General features: G+C 41.1%; 1 protein-coding gene across 1 annotated transcript in view; it reads right to left on the bottom strand.

Moving 5' to 3' along the window:
- LOC122816237 (embryonic polyadenylate-binding protein-like) overlaps positions 1–18,881 on the bottom strand; it is a 457,099-nt gene that overhangs the window by 399,869 nt on the left and 38,349 nt on the right. Inside the window, exons 2-3 of the mRNA XM_044088980.1 lie at positions 6,660–6,871; positions 3,271–3,464 (exon numbers count right to left, since the gene is read on the bottom strand). Of these exons, the coding sequence (XP_043944915.1) occupies positions 3,271–3,464; positions 6,660–6,852 (387 nt within the window). The 5' untranslated portion in view covers positions 6,853–6,871. The remainder of the gene's footprint in view (positions 1–3,270; positions 3,465–6,659; positions 6,872–18,881) is intronic.

Raw genomic sequence — 18,881 nt, 5'->3', positions numbered from 1 at the left:
AAAGGGGTAACTTAAGTGCAATGCTACAGGTAACTTAAATGCAAAAACGACAAACGGTAACTTTCAAGTGAAACAAGGAAATAAGTACAGTAAGCAATGCAGATATCACTAGTGATCCCCAGAAGCGCTGAGAAGCCGCATATTAGGTGGAATTAGCGTTCCAAGGAAACAACAAGCAAACAAACAAACAAGCATATAAACAAAGCTAGATTCAGCAGGCCTGGATCTAGTCTATGCTACAGCAAACAAGGTGTACCAATTTCAGTAAGATACAGTTCAAATATTCCACAGTGCATGCCACAAACCTTTAACCAGAAATTCCCAGCTCAGAAGGGCAGAGTCCAGCCTCTTCTCCCACAAGGGTGCAGACCATGAACCTTCTTAATGTAAAATAACTGTCCTGAAGCCCAAGTGCCTAAACCAGAACTAATACACTTTAAGAATAACAGACACTGGGCTCTCAATCAGCAGTTCCCAACTTAGAAGGATGAAAGCTACCTGTCCTGCCACCACAGTGCATGCCACAAACCTTCCTAATGTACTATACTTTATGTTTCACAATTGTATTTCCCTTGTACCTTAAACTTGATCCTTAATTGAAAACATTTCTCCTAGGTGAATGAATTTACAGTAATTACAATGGCCACATTTACTCATTCTACTATATTTTGGTCTATTGCTAACCTTGACTGCTTCAAAGATGTTTTTAGATTTGTTCCTTTGCTGTAAACAATTTGAGGTGCTTCCCCCACCTTTTTTGAAGTGTGTGTACCTCACTGAGGTACAAACACGTGTATGTGGGTGGGGCATGGGAGATATATATATATATATATATATATATATATATATAAAGCCCAGGGTGTGTAACTAGATCTACAGGTATAGTGCCCACACACAAACTGCTTCGGGGGTTCTCTTGTCAATACAGGAGCAGTTGTTTCCAGCTGATTGAGCTAAAAATGATTTGCTGCTATACGGAATGAACTGCTTACAGTTATGACATCTGGCTCCCTGCCCTCTTGCAAATAAAATTTGCAAACACTAGTTGCATCCTGAAAGTTAAGTATGTGCCCTTCATGTCCTGTACTGAAACAGATAAATACAAATATAGTTTAAACAAGTATATATGCTTACTTGCACAATAGGGTAATGGAGTTACTGGGCATATGGTCTAGGGGGACCACTAAAGAGCCTAGCTGAATTTTCTTAACTGCCCCAAGGCACTATATGGTTAAGTGACTGAGCGATCCAAACCCTGTACCAGAGAGCCAGCTGTCAGATTTCTGTTGCTATCCAGTAAAGAGAAGTCTCCACTTCTGTGATCAAAACAGTCTCCATTTGCCTACAGTACATTTAACTAGACAGTGCTCCCAAGCAGATTCTAGAAGTTGATATGGACCAGTGCTCTACCTCAATTAACACACACAACTAAATCTCGGATAACAAGTCTTGCTATATTAAGCAGAGCTTTTTGTTAATAAAAATGTCAGACAAGTTTATCTTCATCACAGACTCCCATATGAACTATCACTATGGAGTGAATACTGTTTTCCCTGGTTTACTATCAAAATGTGGAATGGCACTTACAGGAAACTGGTATTGCTAAATGAGTGTTTTCCAGTTTCTGTAATGCTGAACCAGAAATGTTTGAATCCTCATCATCAAATAGTTATGTGCACTCGCTAATATGGGATTGACGTTCCGATAACAGATTGCACTACAGTGGGGATCAGGAAATGTACCCTTTTCCTCACTGCAGTGCAGTCTCCAGTTGGAATATACAATATGCAGGGGGTGCAGAGGGGCTTGCCCCCTTGAATAAACATTACTAGTAACACAGAATTTCGACATTTGAACTTTCAGTGTTCGAATATCGATTACGTGGTTACCATTTCTGACATTTTGGTAATTCTGCAATACCAAATTCAGATAAAGTATATCAAAATGTGGAAAATTGTTTTGATTTTCCACATTTTGATAGTAAACCATTTTCCCCCACAAGCTTGAGATTGCAGTGCAGAGGACTTCATCATCAAGATGGAGTCTGTGCAGGTAAGTAGCAGGGGTGTAGAGGCATACAGACCCCTGCAAAAATATATTTTGTCCTTCTTCCCCACTTTGAATACTTTCTGCAACAGGCATCAGAGATCCACTATAATGGGTTAAAAGCTAACTGGGCTCCATTATATTACACACACTTACATAATACTGTCAAGTTACTTAAAAAGCCGATTTATCCAATTGAGACCTAAAGGTCTTCAAGCTTTAACCTGTAATAACTTTTGAAGATTTATAAAAAAAGGCTAGTTCCACTTGTACCATAACCAAGCAAACTGATGGCAAAGGATGCACCTATGGGTCACTTCCTGTCCTACAATGATTAGAGGTCAAGCTCTATAACTCGCCAGAGTAAAAAAATATATATATTGAATACAATGTTATTTTGTCTGCTGTGGAGAAACCAAAGACAACCAGTCGAAGGAAAGATGGATACACAGTGAGGAACTGTTCTCATTAACATGTCAAGAGCTGCAAATAATCATTAATGAGATTTCTACAGCAGAACCATCAAACACACAGGGATTCTTTTAGTAACTAATTAAAATGTTGCTAAGATTTTCACTACGTATACAGTATGGACCAAACAGGAACAGTGCTGAAGAGCCAAAATGCCAGCCAACAAATTAAATGAATACTATAATTCGGCACTGGGATGGTATACAAGTATACAATATGATCTATGCATTTAATATAGTCAATAGCAACAAATCACGGACGAATGATATAAAACAGGAGGATAACATGCCTCGAGTCATACCCAGGTCTTAAACGTACTCAAAGGATTTTGCAACTGGTGTCCAAGAAACACTCTTAAAGCAATGTAGACTACTGGGAAGCTTTGAATTTGGTACCACAGCCTGCTTCAAAGAAATCCACAGTGAATCTGAAACTGCATGCAACACAACATATATCCCCTACGCATTGGGCTTCGGTTAATTCCCCCTTTTGAATTAGATGCACTTGGAGGTTTGGTGGCAGTAAAACTGGAAGTTGTAATCTCAATCCTATAAGCACTACCACCAGGCTGGTATTCTTTTTGCCAAATAAAGTTATTGGAGTGCCTATAAAATCCAGTCATTGAAAGACAACAGCTCCCCATACCACCCTCACACTGCTTGATCATTACACACTTTCTGAATTCAGAGTAGCAAGTACTTCACAATGTTAAAACTATGCCCAAAAATCTTTTTAATAGTTTAAGGTACTCACCTTGCATGAAAGGATATTGCCAAATGCAGAGAATGTATCATAGAGTGCCTTGTTGTCAATAGAGTCATCCAAGTTTTTTATAAACACATTTCCTACACCAGATTTGCGCAAAGCTGGGTCACGCTGAGACCACATGATACGGATTGGCCTCCCTTTTATCACTTCAAAATTCATTGTATCAAGGGCACGTTCGGCTATGGTTAAAAAACAAAAATGCCCATTTACAATTAAAGTAGCATTATATCTGAGAACAAAGGTACTTCAAATTCAGAGAACAGTCAAAGTGCAAAATTCAGGGGACAAAGTAGTTCACTTAACATGTTCAGGGGACAAGTACCATCATGCAACAATATTACTTACTGCACCCAACTCAAAAACCAAGTGTAGGCAGGTAGCAGATGACAGAGTATGCCAATTAAAAATAATTTTAAAGTTGTATACAGCAACAATCAACATAAAACATTTTATACATGTGTCAATATCAGTTATTTGACAATAAGTAAAACCATGCCCACAAGGGCACAGTAAATGGACTGTACACAGCACATATGAACTATTTCTATGTATGGGCAAAGTAATTGCTGCATTTGGCATTCATGAACATTGCAAAAAGGTCGCAGCAAGGCTGGCCCATTTGCATAAAATCTTTTCCACCATCTCCTGTTTTAGGAACCAGTCGTGAGGGAACAGAATCGCTCTGCTGAGTCTGTCCACTATCACATTGGATTTCTCTGGGATGTGCGTTGCCATCACAAAATTATGGAGAGAGGATATCCACTGCTATACTCTCAAGGCCTTTTGACAAAGAGGGTAAGATCTTGTTCCTCCTTGTTTATGTACCATAAAACTGACATGTCTGTCTGTATTGTTATAGTTCCCAGAGGAAGAGTCCTGGAATGCTTGCAATGCTAGAAGCACCGCTCTCATCTCTAGGACACTGATGTGCAAATGGGCCTCGTGATCCTGCCAGGTGCCTTGGACAGTCTTTCCCAGATAATGCCTCCCCCACCCAACATGAGAGGAGTCTGTGGTCACTATGGCCAATGGTTGGGGAAGTGCAAATGGTCAGCCTAGCATCACATGGGTGGAGTCAAGCCACCAACAAAGGTATTTTTTGTAAGCTTATTATTTTGTGGGACATTGGCAATTCCTGCATCGACCACCGAGTGGAAAGCAGCCACTGTAGAATTCTCATGTGTAGGCATATTAAGGGGATTAGAGTTATTGCTGCTGCCATGGTTCCCAAAACTTAAGACTACTCTTGTTTTCACTTTTTTCTTTGAAAGACAACACCAGATGTCGAAGGACTAACTCTTTCTGGAGAAAGTTTGGTCATGTTTTTTTAACCCAATTCTGCCCCTACAAATAGGACATGCTGAGAAGGCTGCAAGGCAGATATCTTGTAGTTTACTGTAATTCCTAGTTGAGAGCAGAGCTGCAGGGTGTTGTCTTTTGCTTTCATTAGTAAATGCTCGGTGGTGGCAATTAGGAGCCAGTCATCTAAGTATAGAAACACCTAGGCACCGCAGGTGAGCCGGGACTACTGCTATATATTTGGTGAATACACCGGGAGCTGTAATGAGACCAAAGGGCAGAGCTCGAAACTGGTACTAACTGGCTCCCAGGTGAAAGCACAGGTGTCTCCTGCATCTCCTATAGGGGAGTACACATCCTGAACATTTATCGAGCACATCCAATTGCCTTGTCCCAGAAAAGGAAGAACTGGTCTCCAGTCCCATTTTCTTTGGAACTAAAAAGAATAGAGTAAATTCCGTATCCTATTTGGTCTATAAGGACTGTTTGGAGGACTCTTGTCTAGCAACTTTCAAATTTCTAACGTTGCCTGTTCCCTCTGAGAGTGGAATGTCTGGGATATTTTTGTTTGGGATGGGGAAAGAAAAGGGTATGGAATAACCTCTGGATATGATGCTTTGTACCCATTTGTCTTTTGTTACTAGGTTTATAGGTACAAAGATAAGCGGCCCCAGACTGCCTCCATTGATGGACAGGTGGGCCTCCTTTCAGGAATGCTGAAAGGGCTTACCAAAGAAAGATTCACTGTCGCCCTGATTCTGCAGACCCACTCTGTTGCATGGTCAGAGTCTTCCATTACCACTTCCCCCTCTGCCCCTATGGGAAGATTCACCACGTGTGCCCTGGAAAGCTCTCAGATATTTGAAACCACATCTTTCCACTTCCTTTCTGACCTTTGGGATATGGTTTGGTAGGTAGGAAAAATAAACTTCTACGGCACAGTCTTTCCTTCCTGTTCACACCTGGTTAGTGTGTCCAACTTTGGGCCTGAAGAGAAACGAGCCATCAAATGGGGCATTCACAAAGGAAGATTTAAAAGGTTCCGCAAAGTCATGCAAGCGCATCCAGAATGTTTCCTTACAGAAATTCCTGAACCCACTGCCCTACTCATTCCATCTGCTGCATAAGAGATCAGCCTCGTGGAGGAGTTGACAACTGAATTTAAAGGTAGTGAGCTGAGAGGAGACTATCTGCAACCCCATCAGTTACCAAAACATGGAGATAATCTCCTAGCTCTTTCAGGTTGTCTCTAATCTCATAAAATGGATAAGGTAGCTCAGCAATCTATGGGCAAAAGTCATTGAAGAAAAAATGCGCTTTCCATATCTGTCCATCATATGAGATTTTGTTTGGTGGACAAACAGACTAAGATGTCTCTGAGTTCCTTCTTGTTGGCTGCCGCCGCTACCATAGCATCTACTCATACTCCCTTGGTCAGGAAGGATTTGTCAGCTGGGGATGTATTAAACTTATTTGGCCTCTTAGGAACAGGTTCCACTGAATCTGGAGACACCCACACCTTTCAAGAAAATAGATCTATCAGTTCGTTGAAAGGTGGAGACACCCAAGTGGAGGGAGGTTGAGATCCAAAGGCCTTCTAGAGTATGGACTCTTCAGCCAAAGAGTTTGTGGGCTTCTAGCCACCTGTTTAACTACTACTAGGATGTCTCCAATGAACGTGGGGACCCCTCAGCTTCACCAAGGTCCATATTAGAAGTGATGGACTCCTGTGGGGAATCTAAATGCTTCCTCTTACATAACCTCTTCAAGAGGGACATCCTCAGAAGGGTACGATGGAGAGGTTTCAGCAGAGTGGGGGGTTCCCTGTTGGGCATCCTGAGGCCTAGGATCTCTGCATCCCTGTGAAGCAAAATTACAGTCTAACAAAAATTACAATCCATCTCCAGTACCAACATAAGCATAATGGCCATTAGCAGTATAATATTTAGAAAATGAGTTGCAAAGATAAAAATCATGTTATTCCTGATCACTGAACATACTATGTACTAGTCAAGACAATTGGTTATATAAAAAAAAAAAAAAAGTTTTAAATAACCATCACCACATATACTCACCATCAGCTGGTTGCTGGAAGTTTATGTAGGCATACCCAAGAGATCGGCGTGTGACTATGTCGCGACAAACTCGAATGGACATAATAGGCCCTGCAGGAGAAAACTTCTCATAAAGCAAGGCCTCTGCCACATCAGGATGTAGGTCCCCAACATAGAGAGAGGCTAGGGGGTACCCAGGACCACTAGCATTCATTTTTTACCAATGAAGTCCACTGCCAAAATAAAAATACATACAGCCAAGTCATAAAGCCTGCAAACTGAAAAGAATAAGTAATTTAACTTCATTCAAAGAAAACTGCAAACAATGAATAACAAAATTAGGCAAATTATTTTTTTTGCTGATCACCCCTAAAATCCAATTAGCAGTTTGGAGCCCCAAGTTGCTGGCAGAATACACACAATAGAACACAACCATTATACAATGACCCCCCCCCCCCATGGGGACGCTGATTGGTCAGCGTGCACATTGTAAATCAGTTATAGTAATCAGTTATAGTAATGGAAAAAAGGTAAAGTCGCCCGGACTTTTTCCATTGCTATAACTTTTTTTAAGCAACGGAGAACGCAAGATCTCCGTTGCTTCATACTATCTTGCTATGTTAAACGAGTTTAACATAGCGAGACAGCTTTAAAAAAAAGCAACTGAGATTCTTTGTTGCTTTTTTTTTTTTTTTTAAAGCTGTCTCGATATATCAAACTCCTTTAACATAGCGATACAGTTTGTAAAAAGCAACAGAGATCTTGCTTTCTCCATTGCTTTTTTCAAAACTGTCTCGCTATGTTAAATGGGCGAAACAGCTTTAAAAAAGCAATGGAGATTCTCCGTTGCCTTTTTAAAGCTGTCTGGCTATGTTAAACCCATTTAACATAGCAAAACAGTTTGTAAAAAGCAACTGAGATCTTGCTTTCTCCATTGCTTTTGCCCACAGCTCTGATGTACTGCGTAGGCATACGCAGTACATCAGAACTGCCGCAGAATACCAGACAGCTGCGGAAGGGCAGCAAGGAGGCATTATACAATGCCATTAAGAAAAGTAATTTTTTTTTCTTAAATGTCATTGTATAATAGCAATAACCCACTTCTGGGTGTGGGTAATGCTGGATTTACCCACGGTTGGCTTTGTTTGGCCACTCGGGCTTCACCCTCGTGACCAAACCACACCAACCGTGGGTAAATCCAGCATTACCCAAACCCAGGCGTAGGTTATTGCTATATTATGCCACTGGACCAATATAGGTTTTGAATTACTCATGTTTCAGATGGCATAAGCCCTTCATCAGGAGTTAAGTTACTGATGTTGAATACAGTGCTTAAATATACACTTGTGACTAGAAAGTAATACCATGATTTATTTCCAATTGGCTAAAGAAAAAATACATATTGAAAAAAAGCAGCTCTGACTACATCTCAGACAGTGAGAGACAAACTTAAGACAGGGTCACAACATGCTAAAAAAAATCAAAGGGTAGCATGGTGTTCGTTTAGGAAAGATAACATTCAGAGAGTCTGCTCTGACATTTAAGAGACAATAAAAGTCAAAGCAAGAGATGTACAGAGAGCCAGAATGGCATTTATATCCGTCTAAGATTTTGAACAGTAGAACTAGGCAAACTTTTGTTCATCTGTTAAAACTGCCTGAACATTAAGGCCTTACTAACTATTAAGTTTGTGGTTAAAACTGTTCGGACCAGAAAATTGCCTTAAATGTGAAAGTAACTAGTTGTCATGAATACAATGCAAATCCCAGTAAAATTAATACTGTTAATATTCTGAAAGTCAGTTTGAATTCTGAGTAAATTCATCATTCAATCATGCATTACCAGAAAAAAGGTATACAGAAGAGCAATAACTTGTGACCACTGTCAGTCACTCAAAAGAATGTTCTTGTCTACAGTGTCTCAAAATATTCAGGTTCAAATCATGGTCAGATTAAGTTAACTTAATTGTTAAGTCTCCTTTGTTCAAGGACATTTTTACTCACCTTTGGAAAAAACAATAATTATAATGGTCAGATCTGATGCAGACTGGAAAAAAAAAAAGTGTACGGACATGGTCTTGTAACAATGTCTATGGGCATTCATAATAGGTCTGAGTAACTGGACGGTCTCTGAACATTTCCTGCATTTGATTAGATAAGCCATGTTTTTGGAAGTGCATGTGAATGAACCCTGTACTTTGAAACTTCTTTTCTGGGAAATCTGGTTGTAAGCTATACAAATCATGAGAGGATGGTTGCAGGGCTTTGTTCCATTCTGGACTATGTCCTGTTCGAGTCTAAATGTACTTCTATCAAAAAAGATTCTTTAGATATGGTGGCTGTTTAAATGCTGTGGAAGTACTTAAACGTTTCTCAGCTTGTCATTCACACTGATTGTTGGTTGGAAGTCCCTTACAGTTTTGTACAGTTCAAGTGCTTTGTCACAAGGGTTCCTCTCTTTATACTTAAGCAGCTATTCTCATGGTAGAAGTCTACAGGTCTGTCAAACTCCCTCAGTGACTCCGAGCAAGCATTGCATCTTTCAGCTGTGCCAGCTGTCTCTCTTTCTGCACCACTAGAACAAATAGAGATATCGAAGTGCTAGACTGTAAATAACTGACTTGGGTGTGGCTAGGACGATTACTACTACTGTGCAGATAGACAACTGCCTGTCAGTTGGTTTCCTGTAGATACATTTATGCTATCCCATTTTATACAGTAACCTTTCTATCAAGGAAGGCTACATTTGAAATACTTCAAGAAAAGTTGAATGGATAGGTGGATTCTGTTGAGTCCTTGGAGGAATTCCTGGAGGCAAAGGAGGCTGAGTGAGCCACTCCTGGTGAGAGGGGTGCAAATTTGAATAACTCAGTGTGGTTTGATTCCAAACTGGAGACCAGGGGAATATCCACATGCCTGAGGGTGGGTTTGGTATGCTGTTGGCTTCAGCCCTTGCTGAAGGGGAGGTGATCCAGTACAGATATCCACTGCAAGCCCCACCCTTGAATGGGCTGGTGACAGATGGGGAAATGGGTAAAAATACTTCCATAACAGCAATGCAATGCTGTCTCAGCATACTTCAGTCTCCCTGCAGGGCCCAATCCATCCCACCTGAAGCAAACCTTGCGAAGACGGGAGGCTCTATTCTAGTTTAGAAGCAAAAAAGTCCTCTGCTTCACAGGGATTAAGAAGGAAAAACCTTCTTGCCTTTTAAGCTGAAGCAAGAAGTAGTTGCTTGCCTTAACAGTAGCTGTTCAAATGATCACTGCTGCAGTAGCCTTAGCTATGTGGTAGACTACCATAGCTTAAACTGATAATGGGTGGACAACGGATGGGTCCAGCAGCCCCTGGAGAATGGCCCTTGTAAAGCCTGCCCTAAACCTGGAGAAGGTATCTAGTTTGTAGTGCTTTACAGAGGTATGTACAGAGAATAGAGTTGCTGCTTCTACAAAACCTCTAGCACCTAATCCTTTCTAGAGACACAAAGATGAAGCAAAGATCGTAGCAGAAGGCATATTTACCCTGCCTGAAACTGCATTGTGGTGATGGGTTTAACAAATGGCAATTGCATGAGACAACCATTTGGAAATGGTCTGGTTTGACACAGATTATACTTTCTTCCTACCTTCACAAGAAATGAACTGATCAGAGTTCCTGAAAGCTTTAGTTTTCAGGATATCAGACTGGTTTGCGGACATCCAAAGTTTGGAGTATCCTTTCTCCCTAGATTTTAGGTTCTGGAAATTTGAGCTAAGCTATCAATCTCCTTATCAAAGTAAACCCATATATCACTTTAGGCATGAAGGAATGGTTAGTTCTGAAGGCAAACCTATCCTAGAAGATGGGTAAAGATGATCCATAACAGCAGCTTGCAACTCGGATATTCTTCTTGCAAAAGAAAATGCAATGAGCAAAAGTTAATGCAATGAGCAAACCATTTTTTTATGTTAAGAACCTAAAGTCAGCCTAATAAGCTGGTTCAAATAGAGCAAGAACTAAAATTTTTCCAAGATAAAATTAAAATTCAAGGAGGAACCATCCATTTTCAAGGAGTATTGATGTACAATATACCTTTCAAGAACACTTGCTTTGAAAGAGGAAGAAGACCCATAGATGACATTCTGAAAGGGGAGACCTATTAACTTGGAGTAAGATAGACCAGAGAATGTACAGTTGTGTAAACAGCAGATGTTCACATCATTGCTGCAGTAGCCTTAGCTATATGGTTTATATCTTGCTGAGGTTATGCCAGCCAGCTTCCAAAGCTTCAGGGCACCTTCTACACATTCAAACGATCAAGCAGCTCAAGCTGAGCTGACTCAGACAAGTTTGGGAACAAAGCCCTTCAGAGATTCCCTGCCAGCAGAGAGGGATGCTGAGGCCTGAAAGGACAATACTAAGAAAAAAAAAAAAAGAAATCACACCCTGGCATAAAAAACATACCAAAACCAAGGGTGATGGGATGAGGGAGTAGCTACTGCAGAGATAAATATGATGAACATAGTTCACTTGTGAAAGCAAAACTTACCAACTACTGCAGTAACCTTAGCTAAATGAGTAGATTACCTTAGCCAACTACATTTAGGAGGTGGAAGAAGAATCCAAGAGCCCCTACAGAATGGTCATAGCAAAGCCTGATCTGTATCTAGAGAAAGAATCAAGGTTATAAGGCTTTGTAAATGTATATATAGAGAACCAAGTAAGAGTTTCTAGAATCCAACCCTTTCCAAAAGCCATAGATAAAGCCAAGGCCTTGACAGAGTGGGCCCTTGGTCCTGCCTGCAACAGTTTGTTACAGCGAGTATAACAAGATAATAGCCTTCGACAACCGTCCGTTTTGACACTATTCCTCCTTACCTTCAAGGAGTGGAGGATTAACCCAAACATGTTACAGATTTAGTTCCGTCAAGCAGAGCTCTGTGGACACAAACATACGAAGCATCTTTTCTCCCACATTTATAAATTCATTTAAGAAATCAGGGAGATGGATAGTTTGGCTTAAAGTAACCTTGAATATCATTTTAGGCTTAAAAGGAGGATTAGTTCTCAAAGAAACCCTGACCCTACGGAAAATGTGATAGGTTTACTCACCATAAGACAGACCTTAGAACTCAAATACTGACTGCTCTGACCTCTGCAAGAAGGGTAAAACTGTTTGCCATGTTAAGAAACTCAAGTCAGACAGATTATCTGGTTCAAATGGAGCAAGAACTACCTTCTCAAACACAAAATTAAGATCCCAAGGAGGAGTAGAGTAGTTTTCTTAAAGGGTTGTTATGAAAAATCCCTTTCAAGAACATTTTGACATGAAACTACATTGAGGATCCATGGGCAGATATGCTAAACAGCAAATACATGAACCCTGATAGATAAGAAAGGCCATAGGATAGTTACTCTCACAAATATTGCAGAACAGAACTAGCCCAATGAGTGTGGATTATGCCGTTGGCACCAACTAGAAATCCTCACCACTTTTCTAATACAGGACTGTCTAGTAGCTGGCTTTGCCTCCATTAGTACCCAATGCACATGCTCAGTAAACAGGTGCCTAAAAGAATTAAGACCTGATCATAAAGATAGTTAATTGAAGACTATATCTAGGTGCAAACACCCCTGATCTTGTGCGATTAAATCCCGTCTGTGAGGAAGGTTGTGGTAACTATCCCTAGCCATTTCCAAAAGAAGGGAGAACTACTGCCTGGGCCAGAAGGGCATCAGCACAATGATCTTGGCAGACTACTTCTGAATCTCAACTACCTTGGATATTAGTGGAAAGGGTGGAAAAGCATACAGGAACATTCCTGTCTAAGGAAAAGAAAAGGTATCCATTTTCCAGGCCGCCTTGCAATAATTCCTGGAACAGATTCTTGACAGTTGATAGTTCAAACAAGAGGCAAAGAGGTCTATTTGAGGAACACCCCACAGATCAACTAAACATTGGAAAAGCCTCTGATCTAGTTTCCATTTGTCATTTGTAAGGGTCTGCCCTGGTCCTGTTCAGCTGGTCTGCCACAAGGTTTTGCTCTGACAGAATGTAGGATGCCTGCAGAGAGACTGTGCTGTGAAGCTATATCACAATCTAACATGGCTAGTCTGCAAAGGGGGTAGAACCTGGTTCACCCTTGCTTAACATACCATAACTGTGGTATTGTAGGTAACCACCTTAAAATGTCCCAGGGCCAAAGATGGTTCACAGAGTTGAATGCCTTGATCAGGGCAAGCATCTCCTTGATGTCCCACATCCACTGTACTTCTATCCCTTCTGAAGCTGCTCCTCAGGCAGAGTTTGTGGTAAGTGACTGCTTTGAAGCAGGAAGGAAGAAAAGACCCAGATTCAAGGTTCTGTTGTCTCCATTAAAGCAACAAACACCAGCCCTATGATTTGAAAAGATAAAGGGGGCTGATATTGGGACCAAAAAGATTTCATATACCACTTTATCTCTCACATGGACAGTCATCAATCAGATGCCATGAGACCCAAAATTCTTAGGTATTTCCTCACAATGACCAATGTCCGAAAGGAAAGCCTTAGAACTAGATCTATGTAGAGATATTTCCTATGGAAGAAAACTCTGAGCTGAAGTGTCTAATTGACTTCCCAGAACACAATCCTGTGTGAATAAGTTAAGAAAGGCTTTTGAAAGTTCTCTTGGAATCCTAGCTTGTGTAACAGACTTCTCACCCTAGAGAGATTTCTGACACTTTTAATAGAGACTCTGCAATGATGATAAAGTAGTCTAAATATGGAAAGGTGGTGATACCCCATAGCCTGCAATGAGCTATAAATGAATCCAAGACACTTTTGTGAACACTCGATGCAGTGGATGGTCCAAAGGGTAAAGGCAGATGGCAGATAACCAAGAAGGTTGTGTGCATCTAGATCACATTAGGAAAGGTCTGAAGTCTGGGTAAACAGGAGAGAGGAAGGGTTAATGGATTTGTTTAGTCACATCATTTTGAATTTGGGCACCATCACAAAAAGGTTCAGGAAAGCTTGATCCAAAACTGCTATCTAAAAATATTCTCTTTGGCACGAGGAGCATTCTTGAATAAAAAAAACCTTCCCCACCTGGGAAGGAGGAACTAGTTCTATTACTCCCTGGGACACCATGAAATGAAAAACTAGTAGAAACAGTGCCCGATCTGGATGATGAAGAATGACCCCCTGGAAAGGGGGTAACCTTGATGAATGACTTTCAAAACCCATTTGTCTGAAGCTGTTGCCAAAGAGAAAAAGAAATTCAGACTTTCTGGAAGAAGAAACGAACCGGGAAGGGTTTGCAAAGTCTGTTGAATAATCAGACTTGGACTGTTCCTGGTTTTGAGGTGTTCAAGACTTTTTTGGAACCCCCTTGCCATTTCTTCTTAAATGTTTATTTACCTGTATTTTGTCGAGTGCATTAATTCTGTTTTTTACAGAAATTGCATGGAGATAGAAAATCCCTTGGAAAGTTTGGGAGGGTTGAAAAATCTTAAATCTTAGACTCCCTGGATCAGCTTGCCTTCACATTTTTTGATCACCTCTGCAGCAGAGAGGCCAACTACTAAATCTGTAATCCAAAGGAGAACTTAAAATTCCATTTGTAACATCTGGGAGGTTCTGAGAATATAGCCATGCAAACCATCTCAAAACAGTACCAGCAGCCATTGCCCTGGAATTAGCAACAGTCATACATACACATTGTAAACAATGGGTAGTGACCTGTACGACAGAAGAAAAAGTTAAAGGGGATTTTTTCCTGTCAAGAAGCTGCAGATAAACATTCCTTATATATTCAGTCTAAACATACTAGCCTAACAATGCAACATTCTGACAATCAAAGCTGCAGAGGTACACAGTTTTCCCCCAGAAAGCTATCAATAAATGTTATCATCGTTATTAGAAAGAGCAGGATTGGAATTAACTAAGTGCTTAGCAGCAGTAGGATCAAATAAAGCTGTATCTGCTGGGTGAGGTTTGGGATAGTGTATAAAAATTTAAAAAATACTGAGGAACTTTAGGCAACCCATCTGCCCTTTTACGAGCAGCTGACTATCATGAAAACTGCAGGCAGTAACACAATCATCTAAAGCAGAAAGAACAGGAAAAGGGACACATTCTGGAAAACCCTTCTGTAACAACTCCTAGTATTTTCTGAGGGACTGAGAAACCTCACTTTTTTCCCACTGAAAACAATGTCACTTGCTACCATTAGTTTCAGAGATAGAAACTCAACCAAGATACCAAGTCTGTATCAGAAATCACAGGAAAAAAATGTATTCATCCCTGCATCTTCCTGTTCAGATTCAGAATCGTGAAATCTCTTCAGCAAGAGAGATTTCCTTCTGCCTTTTACCAGAAACTACTTTACAAGGATCAACTGCATGAATTAAACCCTTAAATCAGACCCAGGAAACTACTCCTATGCAAACAGAATTGAGAAGTATATACATGCGGAGCCAACCTTGTTACTCACTGCAGCAGCATTACCAGGGACAGGCACAGTATTCTGACAGCATGGAAAACTTCCATGTTCCCTCTCCCAGGAGGAACAATAGTGTCTCCCTTGCCTACTGAGGGGACCTTAGCCACAGAAGACATGGCTAACCCCTGGTACATAGTGGTCTAGCTACTACACCAGATGAATCCAGAGTAAAAGATCAGTGGTCTGAGGTACAACAAATGACTACAGCAGAGTCATTCACCTGCAGTCAAGGTGGATTGCTAGTCTGCTGTGGTGGCAAAGACTGTTTGCTTAATTTTTTCTTCTTGTGACTGGAAGGTTGACTGCCATGGGACCAGCGGTCTCTTCCATGGTAAAGCCAAAAATGGTGCCCATTTTCCAGGGAGGACAAGCATCAATTGCCAGTAAAAACACTACCAGTCTACAAAAGTTACTCTGACAAAAAAAGCAACCAGCGCTTTAAAACACTAGGCCATTCCCACAAAATTTAAAAAATGGTTATGTACTCACCATAATGTTCCTTCCATTTGTGTTGCCCATTTTCATTCCTTATCATTTGGGTTCAACTCAGATGCATCTTCCAGATTGTGGAATACTTAAACTCTCCAGATCCTCCTTTACCCATAACGCCTTAATTACCGAATACACCTCAGATCTAGTTTGTTGCCCATAGACTTGCATAGCAGTGGGTGAAGGATAGTACAGAAAATGGGGCCCAAACAAGGAAAAGAGGTTCCTCCAATAACCTTTGATCTTTCTAGGAATAAAAGAAAAGTGAAGTAAAGAGGGGGTCGGGTGGGTGGGAAGTTGAAGAATGATAATGGACAACAGAGATTGAATGTTATAGTGAGTATATAAAACCAATCTGTTATTTTCATTCATTCCTCAACTGTTGGGACAGAGTCCCCAGCTACCTAAATTTCAAGAGGATTCTAAGGAAGAATATCCCAGAGTACAGCTGAGCCAAAAAGTCTGCTCTTCCCCAAGAGACCAGATCCAATTTGTAATGAGCAATAAAGGTATAAGGATTAGCCCAGGTTATAGCTGCAAAAATTTCAAAGGAAGTTTTTGGCAAAAAGGCTGAGGAAGTTGCCATAAACCTTGTGAAATAGGCTTTTGGTGGTTTTGGTAAAGGCAAACCCACTTTTTCTTAAAGGTAATAGTCAACCATTTGGCCAAAAAGTTACTTCAGAAACTGGTTTGCCCAATTTTGAATTAGAAAAGGAAACAAATTATTCAGATTTCCTCAAATCTTTGATTCAACTGTCCAAACATCCCTTGCAGAGTGATAGGGTTAGTATTTGTGGAGTTTAATTTAAGGATGTTTGTCTTCAGATTGTTAATGTTAAGACCCACCTCTAGTGCTGTAACTGCCACCAAATTTGTCTTGTTTTGCATTTGCTGCTGGCTGTGAGAGATGAGGGCGAGGTCATCAGCATAGTCCAGATCTTCCAGCTGACTCCATAGGGTCCATTGGATCCCATTTTTCTGTCCTGCAGTAGATTTCTTCATAATCCAATCGATAACTAACAGGAAGAGGAATGGTGACAGTAAGCATCCTTGCCTGACCCCAGTTTTTACTTGAAAGCTTTCAGAGAGCTGCCCTCTATGTATAACCCTGCATGATAGACCATTGTATGAGTTCTTTATCAAATTTACTATTTTCGTTGGTATACCATAATGCTTCAGAAGGCTCCACAGTGTCTCTCTGTCCATGCTATCAAACGCCTTTTCAAAGTCAACAAAGTTGATATACAATGGTGAGTTCCATTCAACTGACTGTTCCACAATTATTCTGAGCGTTGCAATTTGATCAGTACACGATCTATTTTTGCGGAAGCCTGCCTGCTCTTCTCTCAGCTTTTTGTCAGTGGTGTCCTTTATCCTTTCCAAAAGGATACGGTTGAAAACTTTTCCTGGAACTGATAGAAGATTGATGCCTCTGTAGTTGTCGCATTTGCTAAGGTCCCCTTTCTTGGGAAGCTTAATGAGATGGCTCTCTTTCCATTCTGAAGGAACAGTTTCCTCTGCCCAGATTCTTTCAAAGAGTGGGTACAACATCGCCACTGATGTATTCAGGTCTGCTTTAAGGGCCTCTGCCGGAATGTTATCTAGTCCTGCCGCTTTCCCATTTTTCATTTGGATGATGGCTTTCCTGATCTCCTCCTTGCTTGGCTTTTCACAATTGATTGGTAGATCTTCATTGGCTGGCTCAATAATTGGAGGGTTTAGAGGTGACTGTCTGTTTAGAAGTTCTTCAAAGTGTTCCACCCACCTTTTCAGTTGATGTTCTATACTACTGATGGTTTTCCCTTGCTTATCTTTAACAGGTCTCTCTGGCTTACTGTACTTTCCTGAAAGTTGCTTGGTGATATCATACAACATTTTTGTGTTACCACTGTAAGCTGCCAGTTCTGCCTCAACTGCCAACTGTTCCACATAATTGTTCTTGTCTATTTTAATGCATCTTTTGACCTCTGTGGGCATCTGCATATTCTTCTTGGGCCTTGATCTTTGAAGCTCTGGTTTTACTGTTGTTTACTTTTGCCTTCTTCCTCTTTCTGTCTTCTATCTTTACCAGTGTTTCTGCAGTGATCAACTCTTTCTGATGATACTTTTTAGGTCCCAGTGTCTCTTGACAAGCTAAGTCTACAGCCTTTTTCACATTCTGCCATAAGCAGTTTACTCCACCCTCCTCAACCAGTTCTTGTAGCACTTCAAATTTGGTCTTCAGTGCAATGTTGAACTGTTCTTTTGTCTGGGAAGCTTTCAATAGATGAACATTGTATTTGATTCTCCTAGATGACTCTTGAACCTGGGTTCTTTTTAGCTTTAGCTTCAGTCTAGCCACCACCAAGTGATGGTCAGATGCTACATCTGCCCCTCTTTTCACTCTGACATCTTGTAATGTTTTTCTAAACCTTCTACAGATGCATATATGATCTATCTGGTTTTCTGTTGTGTAGTCAGGGGAGACCCATGTAATTTTGTGTATCCGTTTGTGGGGAAAAATGCTGCCTCCAATGACCAAATTGTTGAGAGCACATAGATCAACAAACCTTTCACCATTCTCGTTGATTGTTCCCAGAGCATGTGTACCCAGGATTTGCTCATATCCTATGTTACTGGATCCGACCTTGGCATTTATATCGCCCATAAGGATAGTAAGGTCTTTGTCTGGGTAGGTCTCTAGGATCTGCTGCAGTCTTTCATAAAACTGATCTTTATCTTCCTCTTCACTGTCCTTAGTTGGTGCGTAGTACTGGACCACATTCATTACAATTTTCTTCTTCGCCACAAACCCCCATAACACACACATGCACTATAACGCACACACCCTCACCCACACTAATGCACACACACTCCCTCACCCACACTATAATGCACACACCCTCACCCACACCATAATGCACACACCCTCACCCACACCATAATGCACACACCCTCACCCACACTATAATGCACACACCCTCACCCACACTATAATGCACACACACACACCCTCCCCAAACACACACCCCCAAACACACACCCATACCCAAACACACACCCATACCCAAACACACACCCCCAAACACACCCCCAAACACACCCCCAAACACACACCCCAAACACCTCCAAACACACACCCCCCCAAACACACCCAAACACACCCCCAAACACACACACGCCCAAACACACCCACACACACCCAAACACACACACCCTCACACACAAACACCCTCACGCACTATAACACACACACACACCCTCACCCCCCCACACACACTCACCCAAACACACACACTCTTACCCACACT

The sequence above is a fragment of the Protopterus annectens genome, chromosome 12.part0 (genome assembly GCF_019279795.1).
Source record: "Protopterus annectens isolate FY-2018-M chromosome 12.part0, PAN1.0, whole genome shotgun sequence".
Classification (NCBI taxonomy): Eukaryota; Metazoa; Chordata; order Ceratodontiformes; family Protopteridae; genus Protopterus; species Protopterus annectens.
The sequence above is the reverse complement of the archived record's forward strand: the minus strand, read 5'-3'. Positions and strand labels throughout refer to the sequence as shown.